At 39.3% G+C, this 14,731-nt stretch overlaps 1 protein-coding gene across 1 annotated transcript in view; it reads left to right on the forward strand.

Moving 5' to 3' along the window:
• LOC149072870 (tryptophan 5-hydroxylase 1-like) overlaps positions 1-14,731 on the forward strand; it is a 78,822-nt gene that overhangs the window by 50,016 nt on the left and 14,075 nt on the right. Inside the window, exon 2 of the mRNA XM_089247013.1 lies at positions 4,720-4,860. Coding sequence (XP_089103139.1) covers positions 4,735-4,860 — 126 coding nt within the window. The 5' untranslated portion in view covers positions 4,720-4,734. The remainder of the gene's footprint in view (positions 1-4,719; positions 4,861-14,731) is intronic.

The following is a 14,731-nucleotide window of genomic DNA, read 5'->3' on the forward strand; positions in this document are numbered from 1 at the left end:
ACAAAAACCAACCGATCCTCTTTCCTTAACGCTCGTGTGCGCTGGACCAACACCATCTATAGCAGAAGGCCTCCGCGCAAAGCCTTCACGTCACTGAAGGATTCCATTTCACCTGTAGCCATTGGATGTAGTAGGCCGACGGATGCGATATCGTTACCTTTCTTTGCAGTATATCCAATGACTATATTTGAAATGGACTTCTTCGGTGTCGTCACGAGCTTCGCGTGGAGCCTTTCTGCTACACGTGGTGTTGGCTGAACGGGGCCATATATGGACAGCCGAACCTAACTCAAAGCTCGCATTGCTGACACTGCCACCAGATGGAGATGGCGTCACGACAGTTCAACGCCGACAATTCAGCGCGAGACACCATCGACGATTCAGCTCAGTGCTATTCCTCGTAGAAATTCATCTGATGTTTTTTAAAGGAGCTGAAATTAGGACTCGAGCTCCAGCATTTCGAACGTACGTCCCTATCTGCAATGAAACGCGTTTCAACAATCAGTGCCGTCTTAAGGCATGGGCCTACCCGGGCGAAGAGGGGCCTCACAAAAATGAGACCTGGTTGAAATTTTCGAGAATTTATTTGATAGGGCCTCAGCAAAATCAATTGGCCTGGGGGCCCATGATGCTCTTAAGACGGCCCTGTCCACAACGCAACTAGAGAGGATGATTTTTCCATTTCTCGCAGTGTTTATGGTGTTGAGTGCAGGCAAATGGATTGCAAGTTAAATGTCCGACAGACAGTGATTTTGCTTTGAACATTAGAAAATTAGCTGCAATTAGGATTGGAAGGCCAACCCGAAGAAATCGCCGGAGAGATCCAAAATTTGTAGATCCTTGGAACTATGGAATCAGCTCGACGCCACTATTGACGGCTTAGCAAAAACCTATAATAATATTGAGGGCTGGCATAATTCATTCAGCAGCACTATTAAAGTCCATCATCCCAATGTTTAGAAATTCACATAACGGCTCTGCAGAAAGAGGAGAAACTAATAGAAATTAAATTAGAGAAATGCATCTTTTCGGTCCAGGAAATACTTAGCGTCCTAAAGAAGAGCTATGGACACTGAAAAAAGAATTTTTGAAATAGTTCAAAATTACGAGAATCGCATCAGATGAATTTCTACCCCGGAGCTGAATTAATTGTCTCGCGCTGAGCTGTCGTAGATCCGATGGCGGTCTAACTATCCTATGAGTCTGCCATGCATGAGAGTAATTAATTCGACTTAACAAAATTTTTAAGAACTTAAGTGGGCTGTCATTTTTTATTTTTATTTATCTCCATAATATCTCGCGGCACCCCTTAGCAGATATCGGCACACCGGTCGGGAAACACTGTCTTGTAACATGCTTTTCAAAACAAGCGTACGCACAGCCAGAGGAGCCGACATGAAGATAATATTGGAGGAGCTGAAAGTTGCTGGTCGTCGTCGCGTATATACGGGACTCAAGCGCGTACGCAGGAGGGGGAAGGTGCATTGCATCAGAAATTATTGGGGGGCTCAGTCCCCTTACAAAATTTATTGGGGGGGGGGGGGCTCAAATAGCCTCAGCTCCTAGATTCCGGCGCCTATGTTCACAGTGCGAAAGCTCCATTATTAACGCCAATAACGCAATTAAACAGACTGCGCTTCAGAGAGGCTATAGTAAACACATAGAAAATGACCACGGCCGGGGATAGATCGTGTAATAGTCACGTGACCTTAACCATTCGAACAAGCAGGGGCGGCTCCTGAAGAAATAACAGACTATGACATCACACCATCATCATCAACTTCAAAAACAAACGTTAAACAAATTAGACAAAAATTTCCGTTTTTCATCGTCATAGACTCATTAAATCTTGTTTTTGATCAATTTAAATTAGTTTACTTCTCATTTCGAGAACTCCCTTATTCCATATTACTTCCTTAAACGATTTGTTTTAAATGCCTGTTTTTTTTCTCCGGAGATATGCATTTATTTTTAACCCTTTATTTGGCCGTGTTGCTCTCAAAAGCAACATGGTTTTCTTATATTCTCCAAGTAAAAGCACCGTATATTTTGAGCTCGCTTTGGCATTGATGCTTGTAAGCAACTCCTAAACATTTGATTTTTACTTGTGAGCTGTTCATGAAGTTCCTGTAATTACCAGCAAATGACTCAAAGGTACACGCGTCTCTTATTTTTTGACAAGTCAAGCAAGAACGATTTATGGCCCTTGCATTTTGAAGGGAAATGTCATGTATGTAGAAGACGTATAGCAAAGTATAAATCCGTACCCATTTAGACTCCATTAACTTTTTGTTTCCCAACCAACACGGCTTTAGACGATCCCTTTTTCGAACTACATTGCAACTGTCCCTTTTCATCCATGATCTTTCCAAAGCCATTGACAGTAAGATACAAACCGATATCAATTTCTTGGATTTTCCTAAAGCCTACGATAAAGTTTCCCACAATGGACTTCTTAAACTTTGAAATCTTAGCCTGAATGCACAACTGCTCAAATGGTTAGGAGCTTTCCTAAAAATTCGTAAATAGTTTGTCCATTTTAAAGATCATGACTCGCCATTTCCACTGTAAATTCAGGTACTCAGGAAGCGGTCCTCTCGCCTTTATTGTTTTTAGTTTATATCGATCTGCCTAAAACCCTCAACTGCATCATTGGATTTGGTGACTGATGACTGATGACTGCGTAATTTACCGCGTAATTAATCACAAGTCCGATCAAGAAATTCTACAACGTAATCTTGTTTCCATCTCAGACTGGTGCTCATTTTGGCATATGATTATCAACCTTTCTAAAACAGTTTTCATGAGAGCTACTCGTAAAACTCTTCACCTCAAATTCTCATACTCGATCAATAACCTAACCATACCCCAAGTTTCTCAATTTAAATACCTTGGGTGTCATAATCTCGGCTGACCTATGTTGGAATAATCATATCGATTGTATCTACCAGAGAGAAATGTCTCAATAAACTTTTCTTCCTCCGCCGTAACCTCAAACACTCTCTACTCGTGACTCTCCGACTTACCAAACTTATATTATTCCCGTTCTTTCATGTGCAGCTGAAGTCTGAGATCCTCACACTTCTAGTGATATCGACAAACTTGAATCTATCTAAAATAAATTCGCACGCTATATTCACGGCTGCTGGTCCTTTTTTAGTTCCGTTTCCGATCTTGAGCTCGAACTCAATCTCCACCCACTCGCTACTCACCGACTTATCTCTCGCTTAGCCATGCTTTATAAGATTGCTCATGGTCATCTAAATTTCGATACGTCCAGTATTCTGACTAAGCTTTCCTATATCTCCGATAGACTTGACCACCCCAAAAATTAGAACCTATTTTTTCCTCCACTCACTGTTTTAAAGACAGTTTCTTTCCTAATACCATAGTTGAATGGAACAAACTCCCCTCCACTATTTTTGACTCTCCCGCGATCTCTTATATAGGCCTTTAGGTCAACAATATTGCATAAATACAGGGTGGGCAAAAAGTCCGTAGAAACTTTAAAAATGAATAAAAATCGGAAAAATAACCGAAATAAAAAACGGTTTGCAGGGTTAGCATCGCTAGGTCACGGGAATTTTTTTATGGCAGGGGGGGGGGGAAACCTCAAAAACAGCCGATAGGTGGCGCTGACGTACACAAGTTAAAGAAAAGATACGCAAATAACGAACAGAATGCCTCCAAATCGTTTATTACAGCAGCATGTGTTCTCCACATGACCACCACCACAGGGGATAACACATTGCAGGCGAGTCACAAATCCAGCAACGGCAAAGTGCAGCAGGTCCACACACACGGTTTACAACGGTGATCTGGTTGTGAATTAGGAGCGCAAGTTCTTATAACCGTCTCATTTGCATATTTTTACCGAAGTCGCTCTTACCAGCGCCACGTATCGGCTGTTTTTTGAGTTCCCCCCCCCGTCTTAAAAAAATTCCCGTGACCTAGCGATGCTAACCCTGCAAACCGTTTTTATTTCGGTTATTTTTCCGGTTTTTATGAATTTTTTAAGTTTCTACGGACTTTTTGCCCACCCTGTAAATAAATAAATGATAGAAAAGTAAGTTGGCAAAAACAATAAATTACATTTTTAAACTATTCAAATTTATATAAATCAAATAAATTCAGTATGTTCCCCTGAAGTGCAGCATCCCATATTTCTTTTAAATCTCGACAATAATTTTTTTTAAAATCATGTAATAGCATTCAGGGTACCCCTCATTCGCTTAATATATAACACCTCAAAATTTTTCTCCTCTGGACATTTCAGTGCTCGCCAATTAAAGGGTACGATACACCCGTTACTACAACGCTAATAATCCAAATTTTACAGAAATGCAGAGAGGTTTCTCTCACGTTTCAGATTAGATAACCACAAAATAAAATGGTATTCCATATTACCCGCACTTCCTATATTTTCGTTGCCTCCTCGACGTGTACCATATACAGTGGCCTATCCGGTAGTTTTCTTCAGGAAAAAAAAAAACGGGAGCGGAGAAATGTATTTACCTCTCGCTATTGGCGGGTTGTTCACTCGACGTGGGAGGAGCTGGACATGCTCAATACCTTTCCGCGAACTTAAGAGAGAGATCGTCTTTTAAAAGAGCAAACCTTCAAAAGACATCTTAACTTGGGCTCGGAGGGGAAAAAAACAAAACTAAACGCAGCCATTTACGAGAAAATAACGTTTATCGAGTAAATACTAATTTCCAGGCGGAAAATCTCGCCATGAGACGAGCCGAAAAAGACATCGCTCAAGAAAAGCGAAGTATTTTCCAAAGTAGAAGATGCTGCAGTACTCCTGCTATGGCAAGTCTACCAGATTTCTCTGACTCCTATATCGAAGATATAAAGGTAAGAAACTAAGTATATTTTTTATAATAATCATGATTCTCACAAATAAAGCAAGGAGTCGGTTGAGTTCAAGGTGAAATACATCAGGGACATGGTCTCGACTGATGTAAAATTTACTTACAGACTTATACTTTTCCCTGAGATTTTCTTCATAAAATTTTTCTCCAACTCGTAAAAAGTGGGCTCAGATTCTTTTTTTTGGGCCCACTTGAGCCCCGATTTAAAGAAATTTCGAGAGGGAGCAGAATCTATATACAACGGTATATATAATTGCAGAATGTACAGAGATGTTTTGGAAAACACTGAAACGCACCGAAAATGACAAAATAGAATAAAAATGAATTACTAAAAATTCTCGGAGTTAATTATAAAGAAATAATTTCCAAAATTAATGAAAGAAATAATTTCCAAAATTAATGAAAGAAATAATTTCCAAAATTAGTGAAAGAAATAATTTCCAAAATTAGTGAAAGAAATAATTTCCAAAATTAATGAAAGAAATAATTTCCAAAATTAGTGAAAGAAATAATTCCCAAAATTAATGAAAGAAATAATTCGAGAACTAATGAGTCTTCAGCAATTTGGTAGCTCCTATTTAGCCCAAGCCTCGTTGGCCAACCCATTAAGACATAACTGCTAGAAAGTATTATTTAAAAAAATCCACAATTTTAACATTAATTAATTGGCATCAGAACTGCTTTCACACTTGAAAAACATCTATGCGTTAATGAGTATTATAAGAATTATTTACAATATTTTATGAGAACAAAATACAAAAACTGTAAACCTCCATCACGTTAAAAAAAAAGTGGTAATTTTTGAAAAATTTCGTAAAAATTACGATTACTTTTTATTAAAATTCGTAATTTCAAAATTTTTATTCTAAAGAACTGATATATTTACGAATAACTGGCACAGTGGAACCTTCCCCTAACGGAAATTCTCCATTAGCGGACACCTCCCGTTAACGAACACTTTTCTGATCCCCGGTCACGTGTAATAGGGCTTTAATGTACGTATTTCACTTCTCGATAGCGGATAGTGAAATCAGGCAAATTCTGATTTATTGATTTTTGTTCATAAATCGAGAATTTATCATATTCAACGGTGATCATATGAATAATCCCAAGCTCGTGTTGGTAAATATGATTATAATCGTCAATTTATTACTTGATTAACTGAACGTAACTATGGTCCAGGATGCTGATTCCGAATGGTAATGTTGGTTTTATTTGCACGTGTTGATACGTGTGAAGAAAGCCAACCAACATTACAAGACTGATAATGATCTTTATGTTTTTATCTTCTTCACACTTATGTTAATTCAATTTTTATTGCAAACTATGGGTAATTCGAACCCGGATCCGTCACTACGACCACTCGACCACCACAGTGGCTGCAATATTCACTGAGAAATTTGAATTCGGAAATCGGAGAAAAGGTGGGTGAGAACAGCAAAAACTAACGGACAACGCTTCTTTCCCTCATTTATGCTGTTCTTTCCCAACTTTTCCCCGAAATTTCGAATTCAAATATCTCAAGGAATATTGCACTTAGAAACGCAATTTTCTTCATTTTTTTTTTTTTTTTGGCCTTAAGAGAGACAGGGCAACAGCTTTCTAATGGGAAATTAGAAGACAGGGGAACCGTATAAAAATTTAGATTTTAATTTTATGACACTATATTTTCACTCTCAAAACTGGTACAGGGTAATTTTCGAATACATTTTGAGCAATTTCAAATTAAAACCATACCTCTACGGCTAACGGTTGATGCGATAATAGCCAAATTAGAACTTACAGGACACCCTGTATATTCTTTTAAACCTATATGATGCCTTCATGTTCAGGTAAGTTCTTATTCCAGATTCAGAACTTATCCTTGAAAAATAGAGCAAACAAGTTACATGAAAACAAAAGTTATTTATTTATTTTTTTCAATTACGTACCCAAACAATTAAGTACCCAAACGTACATGGGTCACAGGATGAATCAAAAGACACTAGCTTGTGTAATCACTGGGAAAATTCCACATGAAAGAGTCAAGAACTTACATCAGGTCAGTAATAACTATGAAAGGCACAGCAACAGTACGTTGGTCATTATAATAAAGTTTCGGGACGTGAAAAAACTACATGGGCATCCAGTACAGTAGAACCTTAGATAACGAACACCCATGGGGGCCATAAATTTTGTCCGTTATCGGGAAGGTAAGATATACAGCGAAACACAACTTCTACATTTATACGATGTCTGGCTTCTGTCGCAATCATTTCTTATACATTTTAATGTTAAAATGTATATGTTACTGTCAGGGCCGTCTTAAGAGCATCATGGGGCCCCCCGGGCCAAGTGATTTCACTGAGGTCCTTCCTGGCAAATTCTCGAAAAATTCAACTGCTTCTCATTTTTCTGAGGCCACTCTTCTCTTGAGGCCCCCGGGCCGTGCCCGGGTGGTCCCATGCGTTAAGACAGCACTGGTTACTATGTGTGAAAGTGGTTCACTGGTGATTGTGCATGATCATCAATCGTTTCGATAAAGAAAGTTTGATTGCATTCCACTACATTTATATTACTTTTAGCGGTGATTATGTATAATTGCCAAATAAAGTTGGAAAGTCTGATAAATACAACCTTTATAAATTAATTTATAACCTTTCTTCTCTTCATTAAACCAGTTAATTATTTTTACCCGTACGTGACACGTGCACTACACATATTTTTCAATGAAAATTAATTAAAATAAAATAAGTGTGTAGAAAAACTAAAATTCACATAACACGTTTTTTTTTCACACGTATCAACATGTGCAAACAAAACCAGCATTACTATTCGGATTCGCCATCTTGGAGCATAGTTATGTTCAATTAATTAAGTAATAAATTGACGATTAACTATATTTACCAACACGAGCTTGGGACTAAACATAATCTTAGTTGAATATGATAAATTCTCGATTTATGATCAAAAATTAATAAATTAGAGTTTGGAAAAAAATTAGAGTTTTTGCCTGAGTTTACCGTCCGCTATTGAGAAGTGAAATATAGTAAAACCCCTCTTAACGAACATCCCTCATTAACGGTCACCCCTATTTTACGAACGAATTTTTTTGTCCCACCGATGACCGCAAAAGAGAGGTTTTACTGTACATTATAGCTCTATTCCACTGGACCGGTGATCAGAAAAGTGTCCGCTAACGGGAGATGTCCGTTAGGGTAGGTTCCACAGTACAATGCTTCAGTGCTGTGAAGAAGTCAGTTGTTATTTTTCAAGCATTTCAAATTGAAGGAAATCGGGAGGCCTCCTAGGCCTCTTCTGGATGTGAGCGCCGAAAAAATGTACCACACATGTATGGCCCCCCAGCATCCTGCGGCAGTACCCCTGTGCTGGAAACTTTGACTGGTCCCCGGCAAAGACTTTTTAAGGGCCGCTTCTATAGTGATTTTATAGCTTGAAAAAACAAAATGATGAGAATCGTCTAGGCTGGTGTGCGATAAAGTAGGCTGAGAATCGACCTCAGGGCTAAAGACCTATCAACCCCACCCTTGTGTTGACCATGCACACATGTGAAGATTTTGTCTCGAGTCGCTCCTGGGAAAAGCAGTGCCTCGAGTGTTTTCAGTCTGTTATCTCAGATTCATTCCCATTACAAATTAATGTTTCTGGCGGATTTTTTGAATTTCGTTGTGGCAGAACCATGAAAAAACCAAGCGAGCTACCTCCCCAAACAATGAATGAAGGAATTCTCTCGGAATCTCCTTCCTGCAAAAGCCATGGTTACAGAGGACCCCAAAATGACATAAAATGATAAAAAATGAAGAGTTTCTTGAGCATTGAATCTCTCGGCAGCGATGAATAACATTGAACACTCTCATATTTTTCTGGAAGAACCAATGGGTACCAGCTCTTTCACGGATCAACCTAAAAGATAAAAGGGTGAAACAATGTAATTTGCGATGAAAAAAAAAATTGGCAAAATGTACTTTGAAACTCATCTGGGACGATTTTCTTCATCACAGGTGATGGAACTTGAATCTATCAGTAATATTCACTTATAAAAAAAAGGCAATTATGTAAAAAAAGCAAATGTAAACATTCGACTTTTCCATCGCATTATAAGAAAGAAATGCCATCAATGGATTGGTTGCAAATTTGTTTGTTTTGAACCAAATACGAGAGAGTCCAAAGATAGAGATACTAAGCATTCTCCTACATCATCAAAATGCGACAGTTCATTTTGGATCAAGAGCAATCGAGTTTCTGCAAGAGTCGTGGGTTCAACTGGTACCACATCTATCTTATGGAATTGAGGAAAGAAAGATGAGATCAGACACAGGCCCGTAGCCCGAAATTTCATTTGGGAGGGGACTACTTTCATTTGGGGGGACCAAAGTGATTGAACAATAGATTTGGCCATCTTTTCCTCTTTTTTAGTCATTTCGGGGGGACCAGATCCCCAAGTCCCCCCTCGCTACGGCCTTGAGCTCAGAGCATTCTTTTCCACAGGTTTTTGCCTATAAAAATCTGCACTATGAAGAATACTTCAAGAAGACAAAAGCCATGAAAAATCAGAATCAATGACTACCTCTTTTCGTGTCCTGAACCTTTCGCAGTGATCTACGTATAGTTGTAATTTGATAGTCTGAGCGAGGGCTATTATTGGCTTGTAGTGACCTCTATATCCCGCTAGTGACTTAACGCTTTCTGTACAATAACTAGATGTAACTGATCTTTTAGTTGCCCACCCATTTCGTTCAACCATTGGTGATAAAGTCTTGAGCAACGTGCCCTCTAACTTTTTTTACCTGTGAAAACCTGTTGTTTTTCTGCGCATAGAATTTTGGTATGAGCGTGGAATGACAAAACAAGAGGCTACCATAACACAATTTAGTAAATTTCTTCTGCCTAGCAAAAACTCTGTGTACGCGGAAGGATTTTCAGCCATGCGGCTTAGAATGAAAATCGGTCGTAAGAAGATTCACCTAAAAAAAGAGTTTCAATTCCTTTAAATGGACCAATAGGATCGAGCACTTTTTCTCTGCCTGGTTTTTTTTTTATCTCTTTCAGAAGTCTTTTAAAGTTTGAACATATCAGCGACTCAACCACCACCGTCACAACAATTGTCTCTCTTTGTGGCAACTCGTCAAATTTTTCTCACTCTTCCGGCATAATACTGAAAGTCACGTGATCATTTTCCACCAATGAGAAAGCGACAAAGCGCTCAAAATCTAGGTGTGTGTCCTCCATCCCACTTCGCGATGAGATGATACAGCGTAAAGAAGTCCGATTTTCCGGCCAGTCTTGATCTATTCATGTGTAATAAATAAATGAAATACAAATAAAAAAAAGGACAAATAACTCGAAAGGAAAGGAAAACTAAATCTAAATCGACGTTTGTTGGTAAAGGATTGGGCCCACACTGAAGCTTCAAACGAATCTTTGAATATATCGGAGAACAAGTGTTTGCATAATTCCTCAAAAACAAACCGAGAAGTTTGCCCGGACGAGCCCTAAGTGAAATTTTTTGCCGGACTAGTGATGCGAGGATCCGGGTTCGAACCCCACAGTGGTGGTCGGCTGAAGTTGGTTTTCTGTGGTTCCCAACTTCAAGGCGCAAATGCGAGCCGATCTTCCCGTTAAAAAGTCTCGCCACAGAGAGCAACAGTCCTACAACGGTAAATCATTCAACCATAACACTTCACTCATAGTTAGAAAAACTGGGGACAGATGACAGCACTACACATAACAAGCATTACACAGAAACAAACTTTACGTCAGGTTGCACTACACGTACACGCACATTCCCGCATGTACCGATTCGTTGGGGGGTTCCGCGGGGGGGATGCATGTGTGGTGTAGCAGTAGTAGGTAGGGCCTCCAAAAAATGGCTCGGGGATCCATGATGTTCTTAAGTCAGCCACCTCGTTGGGCAATTTGCCTGTTGTGGCGTTGTATTTGTATTTGTATAAGTTCAAGAAACTGTCAAGATTAGAGTAGTTTCAATAAAAGAAAATTCAGAAATGAAAACAAGAAAAAAAAATGAATTTGAATTCTAATTCTAATAACCTCTTTAAATGGATAAATTCCATTGACTGTTTCTCAAAGGTTTCAAGTGAGGAAACAAAAGCGAGGAAGGAAAGGAAAAGAAAAACAAGGAGAAGGAAAGAAAGACTATAATTAAAATTTCGGATTTCTCTATTCACGCGAGTAAAACATTCATTGTCAAATATGCAAGTGTGGGTAGAAGAAGCACGCGGGGTAGCGTAATGTGAATAAAAGGAGATTCCTGGAGAGAGCAATTACAGACACTTCGAGGTGTGGAATCCTGCAAATGGGGCCTCTGGTGGAGATTCCTTACCCTAGCAACGTTCCAGGCAATGAAAGAATGTCTAACTTAATGCGTTCGATTCCAATTCGCTTCTCGCTTCCATTTCCATCATGTCCTCCTACCCTCTCCATAGCCAACGAGGTGGTAGTTACTACTCACTACGTTGAAAAGTTCTAAGATTAGGTAGGTGGGGTTGGGGCAAATCTTATATTAGAGCATTCGCAAAACCTCTCCGTTTATAGGAGATCGAATCCAAGAAACTCGTCGACACGTCAGAAGTGATCGTGGCAAATTTGAATGCTTACATTCTTTGTAAAATGAAATAAAACCATGAAAATTAACTAAATGCTTGGTGACCAATTGAGATGAATTGGTTTGAAGAACAGATTATATCGCCACTGTGTGATTTGTGCCTAATGCTCATCGGCGGTAAATTCAACAGAGACATCGATATTGGTAATTTTAAATTAGCTTGTGCTCAGAGGCACATTTATGGTTTTGCCACCTGTGGGCTACACGAATTTGGCCGCCCTTCTCCCATTCCATTCTTTACTACTCTTTCCTCAAATTCACCACCCTGTGCTATACAACCTCTCTGTTTGGTTCCCCCTCCCTTTGTAAGTACACCTGTGTCTCTAAGTCAGTATTTTGGTCACTCTCATGCTCATACACTCTTCAAGTCACTATTTTAGTCATTCACATTCTGGCACACTACTTTGGTTACTCACATGATTGCAGTGTTTTGCTCACTTACATACATGCACACTGTTTTGGGCATTCACATACATGCACACGCTCTAGGTCACTCTTTCAGTCACTCACTGACATGGTTCCTTGCTTTATATGTCACTATTTTGATCATTTACACGTTCACGCATGCTATAGGTCGCTCTTTTTGTCATTGACATGCTTGCACACGCTCTAGGTCAATCAGTGACCTGGTCCCTCGCTCTGTAGGCCACTCTTTTGCTCACTCACGTGCTTGCAAACTCTCTTGATCACTCACTGATCTAGTCTCTTTCTGTCTCCGCTGAGGCGAATTTATTTAGGGTTATGTATAGATATTGCTGCCACGTTCTCCCATTTTATTAATTTTCTTGGCCACTCATTCCTCAAATTTGAAGCCTTTCTGAACTTGTATTATAGGATTATAGCCCGCTAAGCCCCCCTGTAAATACGCCACAGCTTGTGCTATCTATTTACTATAATTCGAATGCTCGAAGTGACATACTACGTGTCCAAAATTAAGGAACACTATTTCAACGCCAAAAAAGATGATATCAACAAAAAAGGTGAATATCAACGGCGCCTCCTGAAAAGGATGCGAAGGGAAGGCCCACCCACGCCTCTGTAAAGAATTCTAAGTCATTAATTTGATTTTTCCAATGGATTCGACACAAATTTAATGCCATCGAATTGCTATTACAAATACAAATACAAATACAACGCCACAACAGGCAAAATGCCCAACGAGGTGGCTGATAAAAAGATGCCCATAAAAATATGGATGTCATATTTCAAAAATACAGCAACCCAATTAAAAATGCAATTAACACAAATTATAAATAATATATACACATGATAAAATATTATACAACACCCATAAAGAATAATTACGGTTGTCTTATTCTAAGAATGGATAGCTTCTCGATTTACCCCAACATGTTTATCGTATTTCTTTTTAAACGTGTAATACGGGACATATGGGACGAATGCAGAATGGTGCGTCATGGAGGGTCTTTTTGGCTTCCTAACCATAGGCATACACAGTGCAGCGGAACAGGAATTGCTCGGGGGGGGGGGGGGCCCTGTTCATTTTTCGTTTTTTTACTAGAAAAAGCCCCTATTCCCACGCAGTACGCCAGTCATGGCCCTCACATCTAGAAGCAGGGCCCCTATAGCTCACATTGACTCTATAGCAGTGATTCCCAACGTGGGCGTTAACACTCCCTTGGGGGCGATGGAAAGTTTCGGGGGAGGCGGTAGAAGCTACGGGTATAACATAGGATCCTATGGGTTAGATTGCGATGGGAGAAAAAAATTTCTGAAGAAGGGGGCGATGGGACAAAAAAGGTTGGGGAAACTATGCTCTATAGCAGTGTTTCTCAACCGCCGGGCCCTGATATCATTCATACCGGGCCACGAGTGATTAGCCGTTTCATTTTCCCTCATTCATTTTCCTTTGATCGTGTGTTTGACCGGGCCTTCGACTCACAAAAATGAATGAAACCGGGCCGTGGGCTTGAAAAGGTTGACAACCATTGCTCTATAGCATGATGGGGCATTTGGAAGTTGTTTATTACTGTTCCCCCTCCACTTGTAGGCCATACCTGGAGGCAGAGGAAAACCTGGTATTCCATATCACTCGACTACTCCTTATTACCCGCGAATGTACTATAACCCTGCCAATATCCGGAAAGGGATTCTAATGCTGGAAAATCCTTACAGCGTATCGAATCCTTAACGAGTATTGGAATAGCATCGATATACTCCCAGCCGCAGGAGAAATTAGCGAAAAGGCTCCGGTTTTGTCACGAACAAACTAGACCGATACGTGATATCTCCAACACGACCAGTAATGATTTTGGTGATGGACGGTATTATTAGCACCATTCTGTCTGACTGTCTGAATGACGAAAATTTCACCAAAAAGACAAAAAGACTAGTAAGAAGAGAAGAAAAAAAAAAAAAGCCTTTTTATATAGAAATCGTTTCAAATGGATTATGTCGTGAAAATTTTTTCTTGTTATGGTATAAAAAACTTGTTCCATCTTTCTTTTCTTTATGTTCTATCCCTGTAATCTCTTTTTCAGACGAAAAAATATGAAGTGCTTGACTTTTAAGAGTAAATTTAAAAGCTTCTCTTTGCAGTAGTTCTATTTGGTATTTGTCAAATTGATAGGATTTACGGAGAAAGTACTTGTGAAGTGCACATAAGTAGCAATTGAAGTAATTCTTCTGCCTCGACGAGAAGAAGGTATTTCTTTTCAGGGACTGAACGAGAACATTCATTTTTCGGAAGGTCCTTTTGTTTAGTTGTCATAAGGGTTTTGGGTGTCGAAAATTGCAAATTATTAGTCTTAGTGTATTATAATAATAGGTGAAATCAGCATGCAATAATTGATCGTGCCCATGGTATTTAATCACAGTAAATATTCCGCGAATATATGAAGTTCTTGTAAAAGACGACGGGTAATTTGAAATTTTTAGCCTTTGTTCTCTCTCTCTCTCTCTCCTCTAGGCTTCTGTAATTTAATCAATCTTTGTCCGTCTTATGTTTGAAAACACTACCATAACACTTGGAAGATTCAACTGAAACTATTGAGATAGAACTTCTCACGGTGGTAATCTATGTACCTAAAAAACTGTCATAGCTAAGAACAATTAGATACAACAAAAACAGGTAGCTAAGAACAATTAGATACAACAAAAACAGGTAGCTAAGAACAATTAGATACAACAAAAACAGGTAGCTAAGAGCAATCAGGCACAACAAAATCACGTAGCTAAGAGCAATCAGGCACAACAAAATCACGTAGCTAAG

This window comes from Pholcus phalangioides, unplaced genomic scaffold (assembly GCF_987345545.1).
Source record: "Pholcus phalangioides strain wild (caught in Gottingen) unplaced genomic scaffold, Ppha-v1.0 ptg000017l_1, whole genome shotgun sequence".
Lineage (NCBI taxonomy): Eukaryota > Metazoa > Arthropoda > Arachnida > Araneae > Pholcidae > Pholcus > Pholcus phalangioides.